Source organism: Theobroma cacao, chromosome 2, assembly GCF_000208745.1.
Source record: "Theobroma cacao cultivar B97-61/B2 chromosome 2, Criollo_cocoa_genome_V2, whole genome shotgun sequence".
Taxonomy (NCBI): domain Eukaryota; kingdom Viridiplantae; phylum Streptophyta; class Magnoliopsida; order Malvales; family Malvaceae; genus Theobroma; species Theobroma cacao.
Genome location: NC_030851.1, coordinates 37,208,670 through 37,228,230, shown reverse-complemented (window position 1 = coordinate 37,228,230; position 19,561 = coordinate 37,208,670). Strand labels below are relative to the sequence as shown.

The 19,561-nt window shown below is 34.7% G+C and overlaps 2 protein-coding genes across 4 annotated transcripts; one reads left to right on the top strand and one right to left on the bottom strand.

Moving 5' to 3' along the window:
• On the top strand, positions 600 to 4,616 carry LOC18609943 (uncharacterized protein At4g15970). Of its 3 annotated transcripts, none has more exons than XR_001926725.1 (5): positions 600 to 1,060; positions 1,913 to 2,275; positions 3,070 to 3,551; positions 3,662 to 3,782; positions 4,417 to 4,616. XR_001926725.1 is itself a non-coding variant. In XM_018115898.1 (4 exons), the coding sequence occupies exons 1-4, from the start codon at positions 731 to 733 to the stop codon at positions 3,729 to 3,731; spliced, it is 1,245 nt and encodes a 414-aa protein (XP_017971387.1). In that variant the 5' UTR covers positions 600 to 730; the 3' UTR covers positions 3,732 to 3,962. The 3 variants fall into 3 exon arrangements, 1 of the variants encoding a protein (XP_017971387.1); XR_001926726.1 differs by having other exon boundaries at positions 3,969 to 4,616; XM_018115898.1 differs by lacking the exon at positions 4,417 to 4,616 and having other exon boundaries at positions 3,662 to 3,962.
• LOC18609942 (protein ACCUMULATION AND REPLICATION OF CHLOROPLASTS 3) lies at positions 4,691 to 19,561 on the bottom strand. The gene is made up of 16 exons (XM_007045316.2): positions 19,141 to 19,561; positions 18,275 to 18,333; positions 15,953 to 16,017; positions 14,618 to 14,752; positions 13,691 to 13,739; positions 12,106 to 12,218; positions 11,950 to 12,021; positions 11,570 to 11,680; positions 11,168 to 11,349; positions 9,033 to 9,296; positions 8,852 to 8,928; positions 8,313 to 8,710; positions 7,531 to 7,635; positions 7,290 to 7,427; positions 5,501 to 5,667; positions 4,691 to 5,028 (listed from the first exon to the last, which is right to left on the bottom strand). Exons 1-16 carry the CDS (start codon positions 19,470 to 19,472, stop codon positions 4,956 to 4,958), a joined length of 2,340 nt encoding a protein of 779 aa, XP_007045378.2. The 5' UTR covers positions 19,473 to 19,561; the 3' UTR covers positions 4,691 to 4,955.

The following is a 19,561-nucleotide window of genomic DNA, read 5'->3' as shown; positions in this document are numbered from 1 at the left end:
TTGGTTGAACCATTTTTTTTTCCCATTTATTTTCCTAGGGAAAAAAATTAGATTGGCGAATGAGCATGAGAGGGGGCTGAAAAGAAGAAAATTGATAGGAAAAGAAGAGGTAGAATCCCATTTCTCTTCTCCTTTATTAAGATACCAAGATAATGATGTAGTCGGATCGGGGATATCAAATGACAAACAGTTATCCTCCAGTGTGGAGCCGGGGTCTAGATGAAAGTGAAAAGGCAAGTGGGCTTTTCATATCTCACTCAAGATCCGTATTAAACTAATAGAGTAGATGTATAATATTTTATATAAATACAAAAACCATAAGGTTTGACTTTTTTTTAAAAATTTTTGACAAGGTAAAATAGTAAAATAAAAACGAGTTATTGTCATTAAACAAATCACTTCAAACATTCAACGTCATTACGTGGATTAAGGAAAAAACAAAGGAAGAAGTATTATTCATGCGTTTGTGTAGTTTTAATTAATTATAACTGAGATTAGATGACAAATAGATCTAAATTAAGTGGGGTAGGGGTAGGGGTGGTGGCCCACTTTGTCAAGGTGGCTAACTAGCTAAGGCTTCTCAGTGTCTCCCTTCCTTCAGCCTTCTCTCTCTTTAATTCAACTGGGAAATCGGGAATCTGGAACAGCCAGCAAGCTAGCGCAACCTCCTCTCTTCCAATTTTATTTTTTCTAATATTTTTATAATAAAGAATGAAATTATTGTTTGCTGATGTCGTTCCCGCATCAGTTGGCTTTAAGGTTTCACAGGAGACGGTTTCCTCCTCCTCCTGCGGTCTCCACCTGCTGCTCCTTCGCTACTCCTCCTCCCCGTGACTCTTCTTTTCTTTCCTCTTCATCCTCTTCTTCCGTCGCTATGTCTCCCGAAATCTCGATGCTCATTCGCCGAGCTGCTTTTATTTTCACCGCCGTCACTCTCTCCGCTTTGCTTCTTTACACTGCTAATGATTCTCTCCGCTTCCTTCGTTTGTCGCCCGGTTCCCTTTCTTCTCCCTCTTTCTCTCGCTTTTTCCCTTACTTGTACGATAACTCTTCTTCTACGGTTAGTTCTCTTTTCCTTTTCTTTCTTTTTTTCCCCTATTGAATAGAATTAATTGACAGGTAAGTTCAAATCACATGAATTATCGTACAAATAATTCTCTCATGAATTAGATTTGAAAAACAGTTACTTGGTTCACCTTGTTACTAGTAGAGTAAAATATTAACTATTTAGCTTATTGTTGCAAACTAGGAATTAAATTGGCTAATTTAGTTTTAATTTTCCCAGCATGATAGAGCTAGTGCTTAGTAGAGACTGTAAGGATTCTCAGATAATTTTTTGGATAGTAAAATTTTTCTTGTGCTAGGAGCTTGCTGGATTAACGCTGGCGTGTTATCTTTGTATCTTCTTCCTTGTGTTTGTGGAAGTCGTCTTATCTAAATGATGAATTGTTTCTGTTTGATGAATTTATATATATGACGTTTTCAGATGGTCTATGTGGGGGCTACTGTATACTTAATTTTGAATTCGAATTTAGAGCTTAGTGGCATGCTAGCTTGTATATTATTCCTTGTGCTTATGGAAGTCATTTTATCAAAATGATGACTTGATTCTGTTTGATGAATTGGTTATATATGACTTTTTTAGAGGTTCCATCTGTGGGGTACTGCTTACCTAATTGGAATTTAGGGTTTAGTGCTCTCTATTTTTTTCCCTTGTTATGTAGTAATTTCACTGAAACAACTAGAACAACTAAATTTTTACATATAACAAATATGGCATGCATTAAAGTGAAGGCCAACGGCAATCTTATAGGATGAGCTGCCTAGTATGTTTTCCTATTAACGCTTACCTGTGAAAAGAATCCAAGGAATATCCCTGAATATTTTTTCATTCAAAGTTGTTTTCCTGCAGAACCCCATGCAACAGCTTGAAGAAGTTTTGAAGAACGCTTCCATGAAGAGTAATACTGTTATTTTAACAACTTTAAATGATGCCTGGGCGAGTCCCAATTCAGTTGTTGACCTTTTCCTTAAGAGCTTTATGCTTGGAGATGACACACGTAGGCTTTTGGACCATCTGGTGATTGTTGCCTTGGATGAAAAGGCATATAATCGTTGTCAGCTTGTACATAAGCATTGCTATGCTCTTGTCACTGAGGATGTTGATTTTCATCAGGAAGCATACTTTATGACCCCACACTACTTGAAGATGATGTGGAGAAGGATTGATTTCCTGCGATCTGTCCTTGAGTTGGGTTATAGTTTTGTTTTCACGGTATTTGCCTCTCATTCTGGAAAATTTAATCTCATTCAAGTTGTTGTTCACATGCTGATTCTGTTTTAGAATTGATGATTCTTCCTATCTGTGCAGCCTGATATCTAAGTGAAAGGTTCTGTGTTCAAATGGTGCATGCTCTGTCATTTTCAGAACAAAGTCAATTTATTCCTTGTAGAAGTTGTTAGGGCAATAAATAATATATCAAACTTTCTATATTTTCCTTTACGGCTACAGAACATTTTTTTTTTTTCCAGGAATTCTCTTACTGCTAAAAGATTTGTCTTCATTTATGATTTTCTGAAGAACACATGTTTTACTGTCTGTATAACATGATAAAAGAAGGTCCTGGGACCCCATCTAATTTTGAAGATTGTAGTTAGAATGTCAAAACCTTTACTATGGCCTGTGTCTTTTTGACACAATACTGGTTTGCATATGTATTGACAATCATTTTTACACTAACAAGAGTGTTCCCCACTCTGTTCTTGAAAAGGTTCATTTCTGTGGTGCTGTCGCTGTTGTCTGTCCTGAATTACATATCTATTTATCTTGATCATTATCAATAGACAAACTTAGATGAGGACTTTTCTGACATGTTGATACACATAGGAGGAAGGGGGATAGCAGGGAATAGTGGGGTTGACTACAGCCTATTTCTCTAATATATAAGCTTGTCTCACATGTTCATAGCTTTTCTTAGTTATACTTATGGATCTTATCCAAATCTAATGAACATTGTGAAAATGCTTATCTGCATATTTAATGCCTTCTTCATTGGGTTACTTCTTCAGGATGCTGATATCATGTGGTTTAGGGATCCATTCCCACGGTTCTTTTCAGACGTTGATTTCCAGATTGCATGCGACAACTTTTTAGGCAGACCTGATGATATGAATAACAGACCCAATGGGGGATTTAACTATGTAAAGTCCAATAATCGGTCAATAGCATTCTACAAATTCTGGTATTCTTCACGTGAAACTTATCCAGGATATCATGATCAAGATGTCCTTAATAAGATCAAGTTTCATCCTTTCATCTCAGAGATTGGACTGAAGATTAGATTTTTGGATACTGCTTATTTTGGTGGCCTTTGTGAACCTAGCAAAGATTTGAATTTAGTATGCACAATGCATGCAAATTGCTGTTATGGTATGGATAGCAAGCTTCATGATCTCAAAATTATGCTTCAAGACTGGAGAGCATTTATGTCATTGCCACCAGATCTGAAGAAGGAATATATTTTCTCCTGGAGGGTTCCTCAGAACTGCAGGTACTCTTGCTGTCTATATCTGAACAACCTTTTCTACTTTTTTGTTTGTTACTATGATCTGGAGCTTTTCCTCAAAATGGTTTCTCTGTTTTTTTTTATCTGTGTTACAGTCTTAGTTCTTTACGCCATTTTGATTCCCCACCTCCAGAGATGAAGGCTCAACAAGAGGAAAAACATTGATTGGAATTGTACATATCTTTAAATTATTTACCGTCCAAAGATAATAAGAGGGTAAGCTTGCTGGTTCCACTCATTTTTGTGATAATTCCTCATTTACACACTGAATTGATGGCGGTGACCTTTTCTCTTTTGGGGGATAGTTATTGTCCATTGGTTCAAGTTGCTTTCAGCACCAACAATCACCTCTCACTTTTTTCCCTCTCTAATCTAAATAGTATTTCATTTTCTTTATGCTAGATGACAGATGTTAGCAAGATAATGTATCTAGTTGAAGAAGCTTGAATGTCTAAACTTTAACACGAAAAGTAAGGCTCAAAGGAGTTTGGCTCTTTTTACTAAAAATATTTCATTCACAAGGCAAACTTTTTTGAATGAGTTGCAAGCCAGAGTATTTTGAGAAATAAAACGCCAAAAAAAAAAAAGAAAAAAAGAAAAAGAAAGAATTGGGTCTAATGAAACTGCTAATTTTGGTTTTTGTGGGTTTTGATGAGCAGTGAACCCACTATAGTCTCAAGAGTGCCTTAGCACCCCTGGTAGGACCACTGTTAATATAAATTGCTAAAGAGTACAAATGTCATTACTGAGTCACCATGATGCTTAATATTATTTGATGAATCCATGTTTGTTGTGCCTGAGAAGACAGAAAAGGTTGACAGTGAGGATCCGCGATTTGGTTATTTTGCAGTGAAAAGTTGTTTGACTTTAGTGACAATACAAGTGCCGATTACATGGAAAAATTGTGCTATTTCAGTTGAGCTGAACCGAACCAGACCAGTTTTCAAAATTCTGTATTATAAATTGCCAGACAAGTTGTTCATGAAGGATGATATATATGGCATTTTTTATTCAGTATTTTAATCAATACGACTCTCATTATTCCCATCATCTCTAATTTGGTTTATTTTCTACTTGTACTATGGTAGTTTTTTTTTTGTAGTTATTTTTTTAGAACACAGTAGTCAAAAAATGGCCTATGTGTTCCATTTGAGGACATTGAATTTAGTATATGCTCAACTTAAATACAGGGTAACTTTATACAATAAACCTAATGTTTCCCAATTTGAATGTGTGCTATCAAGGAATAATGTACATGGTCTACATAGACTATACAAACTACCTTCTGAATACGGAGTGAAAAAACAAAAAAAAAAAACCAAAACATAGTGGCTATATCATATCGATAAAAACAAAGGATATAGTCAACAGCACACACGATTAGAGATTTTATTCAAGAACAGCATCCACGTCCAGCTGCTGCCGGCTCATGAGAACACCCTCATTCCAGATCTCAATGGACCTATAAATATAGAGAGTGCAAATAAAAACAAGTCATGTTACAGTAGATGCAGTTTGTGATAGCAGAATCTATTCAAAGATAACCATTTATTCTGGGATGAAGGGAGGGGGGGCGTATCCCTATCGGTCTACCAGATATCATGGGAAAATGAAGAAACACTTCATTCCTATATAGTGCTGGATAATTTATCTGCATTTTTCCAACACAGAATTGCAAAGGTAGCCATTGCTCATAATCATGTTAGTTTTACCTAGGTGATGGCTACATGAATTCGTATCTAGAGTATAAGATCATCTCACATGTTTGTACAGGAGATGCATGCTTCATAAACAATTGAAGCTAATAATTTTTACTACATATTCAACTGTCCATCTATTAGTTTAACAAAAAAAAATACAAGTGATTAATAAGCACATGTTTATGTAGGATGTTAGACATGACACGCAAGTTATATTGTGATATGAACACACACCTTGCTCCATCAACATTAATACAAAGGAAGTGGCCATGTCGCCATCCATCTTCAAAATGGCCGAAGAAAACATTACCAGATTTTGAGTAAAAGCGACCTTCACCATTGGCCTTTCCCTTCCAAAAGTTTGCAAACCACCGATCTCCAGTGTGAAAATAAAACCAACCCTACATGACCATGTAAGATAATTTTATCACCAATAAGTTAGAAAGAGAAGTATATATATATATATATCATCTATCATATCTAGAAACAAAATAAATGCTCTGTGTAGATAGTTGATTTTGGTTATTACTTATTCTCTATAGAATTGTTTTACAGCGTGATGCTCTGTATAGAAAATAATGAGAACAATTAGAACAAGTGAAACACTACTTCATGCAAAACAACTAGAGCAAGTGAAGCACTACTTATGCGGGACAACTAATACAATTGGAACAACTACTTCGCATATAATAACCATTTCACTACCAGTGAAAATAACCCAGAATAAGTGACAAGATTCATGATTACTTTCATCTTAGGGTGTTTTGGAGAGTTTGACTTAATGGTTCAAATATTGAGGTAGTTAAGAGGTCTTCACAAGTGTTTCTCCCTCTTATCTTGTTCTCGTGTACCTGTTCAGGTACACCTTTTTCTCTTGTTTTCGTATAGCTTTTCACGTATCCCTCTTCTCTATTACCTTTTACTCGATAACAAGTTTTATTACACCCAATTACCTCAACGGTTATATAATAAGTTTCTAGCCATTATATATAATTAAATCACCATTTTAATATCCGTATGATGGGTTATAGTAACAATTACTCATATTAAAGCTTTTCATAATAAAGTCATTTATTCTGTATATTAACGCCTATTCTAGAGTAACCGCGACTTTTAGCACTATATATAGAGAGCCTTCACAATTCATTTAAAGATCTTCACTTTCTCAGAGCTAACACATTATCACCTAGAGCCTCCTCTAAATTCTCTCTCTAGTCCTCTTCTACTTAGTGCGTCTCAGCTTCACTCAATCGCTCGCCTATTCTATACCTATTCTCAGTCTTAATCAAATACTTTGGCAATACAGTTTTTCTACCACTAGTCTATTCTTTACTTATTCTCAATCATTACTTTGCTATTCATTTATTCTTTTCCAACTATTATGACACTCAGTACTTCAGAAATTGCTCCAATCGTCCTCTCTATTGCCTCCGAGATATCCTTTTTACTTATTTGCAACACTTCCTGACCCTATTACAAGAACTCACCCTATTACAAGAACCCTCTCTACACTTTGTATTAAGAAAAAAAGGAAAAGGGTCAAATCTACCGGTCTAGTATTTTTTGGAGCAATTCTAGACACCTATCCTGTCCAATGTGAATGAAAAAGACACTGTTGCTTTCCTGTCAATTACCATTCTCTCATTCCTTGCACCACATAGATCTTCTCTCCCATCTTTAACAAGTCACATACTTTTGAAAAAAAATTAATCTTGCTACCTAAATTTCTTAACTTGTCTTGAACTTGGTACTGTTTTCACTCTAACCAAAGCAAAATTCAACTTGAAGTAAAGTACCAAGATAATTCGGAGAAATGACTAAGAAGAGAATCAAAATTTACTGAATTCAATAATAAGAACCAGATATAGCTGGACAAATAACAAATTCAAAGGCAAAAAGGGTTAAACAGCTACTACCAGTTTTTTATGAAATATGGAGAGGTGGATAAGAAAGCCAATATTGACATTGTCATTTTTATCAAAGCAGATCAGCTTCATGTTTGAAAAAAAAAAGGATGCCTGACCTTGCCATGCATCAGATCATCTCTCCAAGATCCCTGGAAAACGTCCCCATTACTGAAGTAGAATGTACCCACACCTGATCTCTTACCATAGCGCCACATACCATCATAAATTCTTCCATCACCAAGGATAAGACAACCCTATATAAAATTTACTCAACTGTCATCTGATTTCATCTCCCAATGAAAAAATATACGTCATGAAGCGAGTTTTGTCAAATAAACCAGGGCTATATCAGAGTACCTTTCCTTCAGGAAGACCTCCTTGGCATCGCCCCTTGTAAACTCCTCCTCTGTACTGCATCTCCACAATAGGACTCCACTTTTTTGGTGAATCTCGTTCGGCTTCCTGTGTTAGACTAAATAATTAGAACTAAAGTCATAACTCAGAGATAGCCTGTAACTCCAAGGCAAACCCAAAGATGACAGACATGCTAAATGATAAAATATTAAGGATTTAATCTCTAAGAAAATTTTGGAATAAGGTTAAATTTTGAAAATCATATCATTGAACTAAGGCTTGCAGTAAAAGAGAGCCATAACATGAACTAATAGACAAACCTGTCATTTCTAAACAAATAAAAAAAATGATCCACTTCTGATAACAGCATTCTGATAACCTTTTTCCTTTTACTTAAGCTCCTGGCAGTGTTCTGGACTCTAGCTATGTCTCTTTTGCAAATTGCAGTTTCAGATAAGTATTAAAGAATACTCAAATTATTGTAAAATTAACTGCAATGATCAATACTCTAAGCTGACATGAAAACAAATGCAGATGGTAAGTGAACAATAAATAAACAGGTTTTATAACTGAAGACATTGTAGTGTAAACCTACTTAGCATGATTGTACACCTTCCAAGACAAGGATAAGAAACTAGTAAGAGTCCATATTTGACAAAGAATATTCATTATGCCTTAAAACTGCTCTTACAGTACATGGCCCAAACAAGGAATTCGAAAATTAACATGCCTTAAAAGCTGAACTAAAAGAAAACAGACAGCACGTTAAATGAGATGCAGATTACCAGCATAGAAGCTGCACGAACAGAAAGTACTCCCTGCTTCTTAGAAATATCAGTCTTTCCCTTTAATAATGTAGATGCAGTGTTATAAAATTCCCTCATCACTTCCAAACTTGCATCACTCAATGCAGCCCAAGACCTACTTGAACTCAGAAATGATGGGGCTTTGACATCATTTTCAGATTTTAATTCTGGAAATTCTGAGGCATACAAGGTATTGACACCCTCTGTCAACTCTTCTGAAGACCTTACTCCAACAGGAAGGCAGAAGATGCTGAGATTATCAAGCACCGGAGTAGCTTCTGAGTCAGCTGCTCTTTCTTTGGCCCACTCCTGCGCAAGCTGATGTCCTGGACCCAAGTTCCAGCCACTCAGTGGGTCGCGATGGAAAGTAGGAATACCTGGAATATGGAAAATGAATGAGCTGATTCACTTTTCCAATATGCAATATCTTCAGGTTCTTGACAGTTACTTAGACAATCATGAGTCATCAAATTGTGAATGGTTACTCTAATCTAACAAATGAAATTTGTTATCGCTACCTTCAGTAATTTCATCATAATAACTGGAAGAATCAGTTGTTCCATCTAATGAAGCAACCTCGTTTTGATCAGATCCACTGTCATAATTTATCCAATAGAAAAACAATTCGTAGCTTATAAGCAGTTTACTGAAGAGAGAATCTTTTAAGAGAATCAAATTGTCAATGAGTTACAACCGAACCTCAAAGAGTTGAGATCACTGGGTTTCCTGTTTTGTACATTCTCAATTTCTCCAAAGTAATCATCAGAGTCTCCAGGTATGCCTTCCAAAGCTACTTTATTTTCCATCTCATTGGAATCTATCTTATTTATCACCATGAAATTGTTTCTGGAAGTACCATTTGACTGTGAAGGACTACTCCTCAAAAGTTTGAAAACAAATGGGAAATGCTGTGCCAGTCTAGTAAAGATGCTGCTTTTTTGCGAAGTTTGTTCTTCAAGATGACTGGAAATCACAAAAGCTTTAGGTCAGGCTAAGAAGAAGAGAAAACAGCCAACAGAACTTGGATTCATAACTGCCATATCAGTAATTGAGAATGAGTAAAAGATGTTGCAACAAACTGCAAAGACAGTAATCATAAAAACTAAAATGTATGCTACATAGTTTCTAAATATTGTCACCATCAAGATAAAACTACCATCAGGTTTGTGCTTACCTATAAATGGCTACCATGAGCTTATGCCATGAAGAAGTCTAATGAATTGAGTGAATTACATATTAAACTTCAATCAAATATCTACCTCCTAACAATCATGCAGCAGAACCTATCATAGCTAAGATTTCAATGCAACTCATTCAAAGGGAGGAAAGGGAGGAAGCTGCATTCTAAGATTTCAATGCAACTCATTGCCATGCCTATTTGCCTTGTAAATTCTCAGCCAAGACTAAGACCTGATGTTTATAGGCTTGCTTTAGAGAACATGTCCAGGACATGGGAAAAGATACTTGCTCTTAGGTGCATATGCCTAACTAAATTCACCATCCTCCCTATGTTTATCATTTTTGTCTATTTTGAAATAAAATTGAAATTTAACTTCTACTGTTGTAAGTTAGGTACATTTTGAGTTTTGGCTGATGTCCTTTTGGATTTTTAAGTGATAATCCACTGGCCAAGTCAGTAAAATGAACAGTTTGTTTGAATAAATTTGACCAAATTAACCAAAATGAAGAATTTGAGGGGCTAGTTAAACTAAATAAATGTCACAAAGCTCAATCATACATTCAATACTTGTTTTAAGGGCCAAATTTACCTTTTTGTCTAAGTAGGGCTGAACAAAAAAAAAAAAAAAACCCAAAGAAGGCATTTGAACTGTAGTGTTCGGTTTGGTCCAGATCAATTTTTTTATCATATTCAATTTGGTTTTGGTTTGAATATTACATTAATCTATTTTTTTTTTGTCTACATTTCTGAGGCCTGTCTCAGAGGTAGTGACAATTATCAGAATATTACATTAATCTATTTGGTTTGGTTCACTTACAATACTTACAATGAAAACCCAAAATGATCAGCAATGGACCAAATTGTACTTTTTTAATTAAATTTTATATTACTTTTTATTTTAGAATTAAAATAAAAATATATATTTTAATTCTAAAATAATACTTAAAAAAATTAAAAATCGTTAAAATTTGAAAACCAAGGAACTGATCCGAACTGATGGAATTCCATCCAGGTCAGTTCAGTTACAAAAAGCATTTGGTTTGGTTTCTCAAAAACCAGAATACTGCAAAGTACCCGAAAATTTTTTTTCCCCTATGTCTAAGTACATATATTATGCTTGAACAGAAAATGACATAGATCTGGTTCCAATATTGACATAAACAAGAAGGTTAGCTGCCTCCAATCAATTAAAAGAAAAGGGAAAAGGGAATTTTCACTAATAAAGAGCAACACTTCAATTATACCTCATGACAATAATCATACTTTATGATATAAGTTTAAACATGAATTACTCTCTGGTTTAGGAAATTGCTTCTGAAAAACTAACAAACAATGGGCAGAAACAACTAGTTTGTGCAGCCATACAAGTTTATATAAATAATTAACAGATGAACAATTCTTTGCAATGTGATGGTCTATAAGGACTTTTAAACTTTTAGGTGCCAAAACCTCAAACCAAAGAAGTTAAGGTGAAAAAACCTGAAAATGAATTTGAATTCATGAAAAAACTAATCTACTGATAAATGCCTAACACAACAGAGTTTTAGGGAAAATAACATATCCAGTTAAAGAATACCAAATTGACAATTTTATAACTAAGAGAACATTAGTAATGGATTTGTTGCCATCTTATTTCTAAAGCAAGAATTCTTACCCCAAGATAACAACTGTTGTGACTAGCAGGTTGGGCTCCAGATTAGGTTCATGAATTACAGATATTATAATGTCCTCTGTGTACTCTGCAGTTTGACGGAATGTATGCAAAAAGGCTTGCACATCATTGTTGTTGATTACATTTGAACTAGCAACAACACATATAACCACGCCATCGAGGTCCTATGTTCAAAAATGAAATGGTAATAACATAAACCACAGTAGGCTGCTCATATATCACAAAAATATTCAAAACAATGATATGATTTTAACTGCAAAGAAAACCATATGAGGATTAAACAACACAAAATACAAAGTTATGCATGCAGTCACATATGCACATAACTCAACACTTCAAAAGAAACTCATGCCAGATGCGCATTTAAATTTCCTTCAATCATACCTTTACCCCTGCACCAATAAAAGGGCATTCATACAAAGCTTGAGAAATTGAAGTTCTGATATTGTAGCCAGCACCAAATCCAAGTTTTGCTTCTTTGTACTTTCCAAGAATCTGTACAAGTTTCCATTCATCTAAGAAAAGTTAATGAAAACTAAAAAGGAGTAAGCAATGAAATCTTATAATTGGGAACAAGAAACTTTGTACATCTAAGATCCTCAATCAAGGTCAAGAAAAAGGTGCCAGAAGCAGCATGCAAAGACAAATTAGGAATGAAGAACAAAATACATGAAAAACAACATAGTTTAAGAACAAAATACAAAAGTTCAAGAAATAATAAAATAAGTAATAACTATCGCAAAAAGCAAGTCAGGTCAGCTTACATTTACAACTTCTGAAACTCTAAGTTCTTTCATATCATCATGCACTGCATCAATATGCTTTCTTTGCTTCTCCTGGAGAGTTCCCAGATTTCACCAATGACATAAGCATGGTGCAAAAGTTAAGTTCCAACCATATAAGGGAGAAGAAATGCTTACACTTATGACCACTGATATTGTGTTCATTGCAAGTAAAGCAGCATAATTTGCAGTTTTCAAAGCCTCATCTAGAGTTACCAACTCATTTTTGAGCAAGGTGTCAGTGTCAATATCTGCAAAAGTGCAAATAAGAAGCACTACTTAATGTGCCACTTTAAGGTTAACAAGTCTAGAACCAAAAAGGAAAAATCAGAGGGAACTACCAACATCAGAATGGGCAGTTTGTATTAGAAGTGACTTATTATTTATTTTTGGAACAAGTATAGCCAAGTAACTCAAAATATCTCCTCTCTACCCCCTTTCTTCTTTTCATTGGTTTCTCTTATAATTATCAGAAATTTAGTTTTCATTAGTAATTACACATAATAATCTCAATCAAAGCAAAAGCATGAACTTGATAACCATAGCTAAACTGTTCAAATTACTCAACCAAAGAGGACTGCTCACATAGTCCATCAATCAGTTCTAAACCACTGGATGTCATTCAAAAAAGAATTTAAAACTAAAAAACCAGTTGTGCAACTGAATGACTAAACTTTAGATTGTCATTTAGGCCACCTAGAAAAGTAAGAACCATCATTTTGATCAGTGTAACAGTTAATGGAAAGCATATTGAAGAATTTATACAATGAAATGTAATACATAATTTTGAAAAACCCGAGCACCTTAGAAAAATGTTAAATTGTTAAAAGCCATGGAGTGTGAGGAATGAGCACCTTATACCAAGTGACGGTAGATGGGTCACTTTAGTAGTGGTGGCTTTTAGAAGGGATGTGTCTCTTCTGATGGGTGGATTTTAATATTGCCACAATTGGTTCAATAAACAAAATAAAATAAGACTCTCTATTGGGAAAAAATTGTTATCCATAATGTTAATTATGCGGAATGGACTAATTCAATCATAACTCAGATAATGGTAGGTTTCAGGTATTCACCACCCTTGCAGCTGATTGCAGGGAATTGCATAGATAAATTAAGAAGAATAAAGCATCCTGGAAGATCAGATAATAAGAACAAGAGAATTTGGTTTTACAATCCTAAGCAAACAAGTATAAATGGGTTAAGATAGAGGTCCAGCAGGTTTCTAATATTGCAATCACATGGAGAGCAAGGCAAGGACTGATTAGAGCTCCCATGTCATGATACTGCAGAATTACATCATGTGCCACATGTCAATGAAAACATGCAATCTTCTTCTCCACAGGGTTCCAGACAGATAGCCACCCCTAAGAAGAATGGTTGCCATCTAGGAAGCCTCATATTTTCTACCACCAAAAATGACCCTCAATGTGATTCCAATAAACCAAGAGACATAGCAAACCTCCAGGTGTCCTGTTAAAAAAGAGAAACTACTTGTTTTGCAAAAAGTACCAAGTTCAAGTAGCTTCTTGATAATGGCAGGTAGCAACATCAGGATGCTATGTAGAATAACCTTGTGAGGACTAACATAGTTATGTCGCAATAAAAGATTCTATATGTCCATGAGGAACCCCTTGGGAGTTCATAATTGATAACATTTGGTCATCCAGTCATTTTTAAACAAATGGTGAATGTTCAACTAACAAAATGCTTGTATCATACTTACCAATACAAAAATTTGTAATCTCTTGAAGTTTTCCAGCCAAAACCTTGACCTGCAAATCGATTTAACAGTTATGATATGTGGTGAAAAGGAAGCATGAAAAGTATCAGTTTGAACTGCTGTTCACAGCTAACCCAATAACCTCACATTTTAAACCTCCCCCTTAATGGCACACAGTAAGAAGGCCTATACGCCTGCATAACTTCGTGCCTAGTACTTATCAATTGACCACCCAAACACTTAGTTAACTTCTGGGAGATTACTGCGACAAGATCCATAGACTCTGGGTACGATTCAACTCTTGCTGATCTTCAAATCCTCATTTATAATTCTACTTAGTTATAAAACCAAAGCGAATGACCTTTAGCTAACATAATCCAAGTAAGCAGGTAATCTCTAATCAGTCTAAATCATCAATTTGTCTACCTATTTATCATAGACTATATGAATTCTCCAATATTTTTGGGTTGCATAGTCTACACTCAATAACTTTTGTAAAGTTTAATGTTTCATGGTCTGGCTTGCACCTAAAACCAAAATAATAGTGACATTCCACATATCAATTAAGATCACTTTGCCAATGGTTTGTATTCAAGGAATATTGCGGACCTTAACTTTAAATTTGCAACCATGTGAAGTTGGACTCCAACACATAAGTACCAAAAATGTCATGGCATAATCCACTTTATTCTGACTTAGCCATGAGACAGACAGACATATAAAAAGAATGGATGTTGTTCTTGTTCTAAATTCACCTATATAGTAGAAAATTCAGTTCTTGAAACTAAGGCCATTTATGCCAAAGAATAATATACATTATACAGGATGATTTTAAACTGTTATATCATGCATTCTCTTTTTCTTGGAGTAAAATTTCATATGTTCTTCATGGTCAAGCAGGTCATGTCACAATTTTGAAGCATTACTGACCTCATCAAGTCGCCTTTGTCCCTCAAAACTGAAAGGCTTTAAAATGATAGAAACAGCAAATCCATTGGCAGATCTTATTGCTTTAAGAATGTCAATTGCTGCAATGTGATCCAAGCCAAATCCAGCACCAGCCACCTGGTTAATTGAAAAGAAAAAAACAAGGAGAAGGAATTGGAACCAAGTTTATCTTGTAACTTCATTTATCAAAAATTCAGCACAAACCCTAAGTGAATCACTACTGATGCTCAAAACTGTGACCAATAAGACTAACAGAATAATCAAATAACCATAAAATACCACTGTCAAACCAAATAAGGCCTCTAAGGTTTTTCTTTTGAAGCTGTGTCTGCTGACCCTTTTATGGCAAATTAAATCAAGTAATCAACTATGCAGATTGAGTCAATATCCTTTGTCATGCACTAAACTATAGACTACACACCAAGAAAGGTCATCCTATGGAAGGTCAATATATTCCAATAACCCTTTTGACAGGCTTCTTTTGAATAATGTCCCTATTCTAAAAGAAAAGATGTGCAATCCTTAGTGAAAACTAGCCATACACATGTCAGTTCCCCCACCACGCCCCCAAATCAAAATTTGTACAAAAATTCCTTATAGGCCAATCATCTATGATGGTAGTTGAAGACTGACATAAGGAACAATGTCATGGAAAAAATCTACTGAGATTTTGTAGGTTGACTAATTTGCTTTAACTTTTGTCTTATTTGGAGTCTTTTGAGGGGCCTAATGTAAAGTAATTTAATTTACTTAAGGTTAGCACACTACAAAAAGATGAGAGAGACAAATAGGATAAATAGAACAAAAGTAGTATTCTAAGGAACAGTAGTACTATTTCAACCTTACAACTAAGAAAACACTGAGTCAACAGGGAAGTTGGCTGAGAAATATAACAATCTTTTGCTTTCGCACATCTTAGCATTTGCAATTTTGAACAGGAGCAAGGCTATAAAGAAGAATGAAATATATAAGGCAAGTAAATGAATTATAGCATATAGATTGCGGATGTTGAAAGTTTATGATATCTAATACACATATGATACACCTTGTAGAAGTAGATACGCTACTTAATTACCAAAATATAAAAACTGCTCTAATAACCATTCTGACTGCATCTAGTCCACGTGTGGCATTGTATTCTTGTAGACTTTCATTTTATTTAATTCATAGTAGGAGGGTCATTACATCATCATTGCAAACAGCTTTTGTATAGTATTTCATTTGATGACGAGTAATAATCAGCATTCATTGTTTTCTATATTTTTAAAAATAAAACATACAAAAGATGCAAGAGTCCAAGTCAAGGAATGTACAAACAAGGATAATAGCCTTTGAACATGACTGCACGAAAATAGCAGCTTCCACAATCCTTGGTGTAATATCTGCAAAGGAGAACAAAATGTACAACAAAAATTAGCTAGAGTTTTTGCATGTATGTCATGACAAGCTTATGAAATTTACACATATCAAAATATTAAAATACAAAGTGGAAAAAGTAATGAACCCCAAAAAAATTTCCAGCTTTTCAGCATTTTCCTTTTCTTTGTCTTGTTATCCCTGAGGCTTCTTTTTTTTTTTTTTCATTTTTTTTTCTATAAGGTATGAATCTAATATCTACCTTGACCCCACCCCATCTTTACCACTTTTAGCAAATTATTATAATTTGAAACTATCCTAAGTTGTTATACGCTTTCTCTCAATGTTGCAGCAAGATATGCAAGGTTATGGTGAAACAAGGTACAACAAAAGTCAATTTATAGCCACCAGGCAAGCAAACTACTCCAAAAATAAAGTAAAAAAAGGATTAATCAAATATTCAGTAATTGGTAATTATTTCCAGAAAAAAGTAAAAGGAGAAAGCATTAGTTCTAATTCAGAACTTAATATGACTGAGTCAGAGTGATATTTGATTTAATGATCTTCCTAAAGTAAAGTTACAATATAATGCTTCTTTGAATGAAGCAAAGAAGAGCCATAGAGCACATCTGAAGAATGCTTGAACAATTACGAAAAAATGATAATATAGGAATGCCTTTTATATACCAGAAAATGACAAGGATAACATGCATCTTTACTTGGGAAAGAAAAGGAAAAGAGCATTCTCTATGACTGGCCATAGAAATATGAAAAACTTTAAGACATTACATCTTCAAAAGGAATAAAGAAGATAATGTGATCTTTACCACCTTCGCTTGGCAAAAATTTGACAGAGACTTTTATTCAGGAGTTTTTAACTGGTAAGAAACAATGCCAAAACACATTCAGTGAAGCAACAATTATCACGCATCCACCAGAACATGCATTCCAAAGATGTTCATGTTCCTAAAACTGAAACATGGCATGACTCATTGAGCAACAAACAAATTGAAAATAAAAAACAATACCTCCCTTGTCACCAGAGAGGGCAACAAATTGATTCTTTATGACATACTAAGTAATACCACAAGTGCTTCCTATTAATTGAATCCCTTACACAGGGAATCAACCAAAAGGAAGAGGTGCACGAAACAGACAGTGACCCTTATTGGGACACAGGAACAAACAAATCATCTTTCATGGTAAAGACAACCTCTAAAGACACAAACACGTCAAATTAGGAGTTCAGTGGAAAAGATATTATTTTCGCCTAAGCTCCAACACAGTGGTTTTACCATGCAATAGGCTTATGCCTCTATGGAATCCAATGAGTTCTTTTGCCAGCTATAAGTCTGAATTAAGATTCATAAATGTAAATCTAAAATCTCAATCTAAACTGTCAAACACCCAACCCACCTGCCCCCGCCCCATCTACAACCACTTCATATAACCAGACACCATTTCTCTTTTACCCACGTGGAAAGAAAACAAAGAATGAGAAACATATTTCAGTAGCTTCTGCCTACACATTCCAAGTGTTGAAACAAAAAGTAACATTGCTATTACTAAAACCATAGAAAAAGGAATTCCAAATATCATAAATTCGTAATATACTCTCACTTCTACCCTTCATAAATACTGTCAACATATTATGTGAAGATGATGGGTTAAACATCTTCAATAATTTTAAAAGAAGACTATCAAATTGTAAATTAATTTTAGATACCCATAATAGTAAGCTAGTGTCATGATTGTTACTTTATTTATTATTTGGAATATGTGATCACATGATTTTTGGTGATTGAAAGAGCTAGCCAAAAGTTTATAATGAAAATTCACATCGGCTGCTCCTTACATGCCTTGTTCACATTTGCCTTAATCATTTTAGTAGGAAAAGAAAATCAGGCACAAAAATTACTTAGCTAAAACTCAAGTTTCCTTCAGGCACAAAATAATTTATGAAAAGTCACTAAAGAAAAGGAGGGCTCTAGCATTGGTAGCTGTCTGATGACAAACAAAGTTTGGTTCTTAAGTATGCTAGAAATCATGATCTTTCACCAAATGTAATACAAATTATCTCCACTTCAAATATCATAAAGGATTTAAATAAATTTGCATGTAATACAAGAAACTTCAAAGAAACAGCCAACCTAAGAATTGGTTTTAAGATAAAGTAACTACAATGGAATTCTCCGGTCAGGAATCATTTCAAATTTGAATTTGATGTTTGCTTGATACAGCATGATTCACTAACTAAAGAGTTAAAGATAGGGAAAAAAAAACCTTTTCCTAGGAATCTTTGTTGTAACTGCACATTTGATGTGTCTTTCATGAGAATATTCCTGGACAGAAAGAAAAACAAAGAGGGAGAATATCAAATATATAAGCATTGAAAAAGAGAGGAGGCAAGAAATAATTGACAACTATAGCTTAAGCCAAAAGCTTTTGTTTTAACTTTATGACAAGATTGCTCGAAAGTATCCTTGAAGAAGAAAACAAATATTCATAACAACAATCTAAGGCAGAATTTGAAAGGGAACAATATAGAAAAGGAGAAACTGAAGCAATTTTGGCACTTCATGCCATTGAAGAAGTTTTGAGATTGTATGTCAAACCTCTCATTAGTTGTAATTAAAGCAATTCAGATCTATTTATTAAACAAAATATTTGCCCCTAGACATGAGTCAGTAAGACACTACTCTACCAAAGTGGTCTCACTGGCCTATGTCACAGACTAAGTGTGACAAAGCAAGTGGCCACCAGCAAGCTGGCAACTGATTTCAGTTGCCATACACAGTTCTAACTGAAAGCAGGCAGCGCGTAATGTTCTCAGCAGGTATAGAAAGCCAGAACTTTTGAGGTTAACAAGATTAACATGACAACAAGGCCTTCCAAGTTAGCTTCTTTTCATTGTATCGCCAACCATAAAACCATATTACATATGCCTATCTTGCAACAAAACCGTAATCGAAAACCTTACTAGCAAAGCAACATTGACAATAACATGACTTCCAATCAGCTCTACCCTTTGGAACATGTATAAATAAGCAAATGAAAACATACCCACTTACCAAAAGCATGCCTACTAAAAATTAAAACCTTTAAAAACAAAACAAATTTTTTTTAGAAGAAATTAATAGGGCATTTACCAAAATCTCAAAGAAGACGATTGGAAAGGCGAGTCCAAGCACAATTCAAGCACAGCATCTTTCCTACTACCAATGGCAATCACTTCCACTATCCCACTATTCTTTTCCCTGTTGTTTCCGTACCCACTTACAGAGCTAGATTGTTTCTCTATACTCATCGAAATTTTAACAAAAGACTTCAAGTTACAACTCAATCTTTTACAACCATAACGTATGGGACCAAAGTAAGATTTGAAAGAAACAAGCTTTGAAGAGGAATGCGTCAAAAAGGAAATGCGAGAAGCTGATTGAAAACTCGAGAGAACTGGAACCTCCATTGAAGCAGCGGGCATCTTCTTTTTTGTTGCAAAAAATTTGTCAGCTGGCTTTTACAACAGTATTAGATTGTTCCTCTCTTTTAAGAGAAGAAGAACCGGTTTTC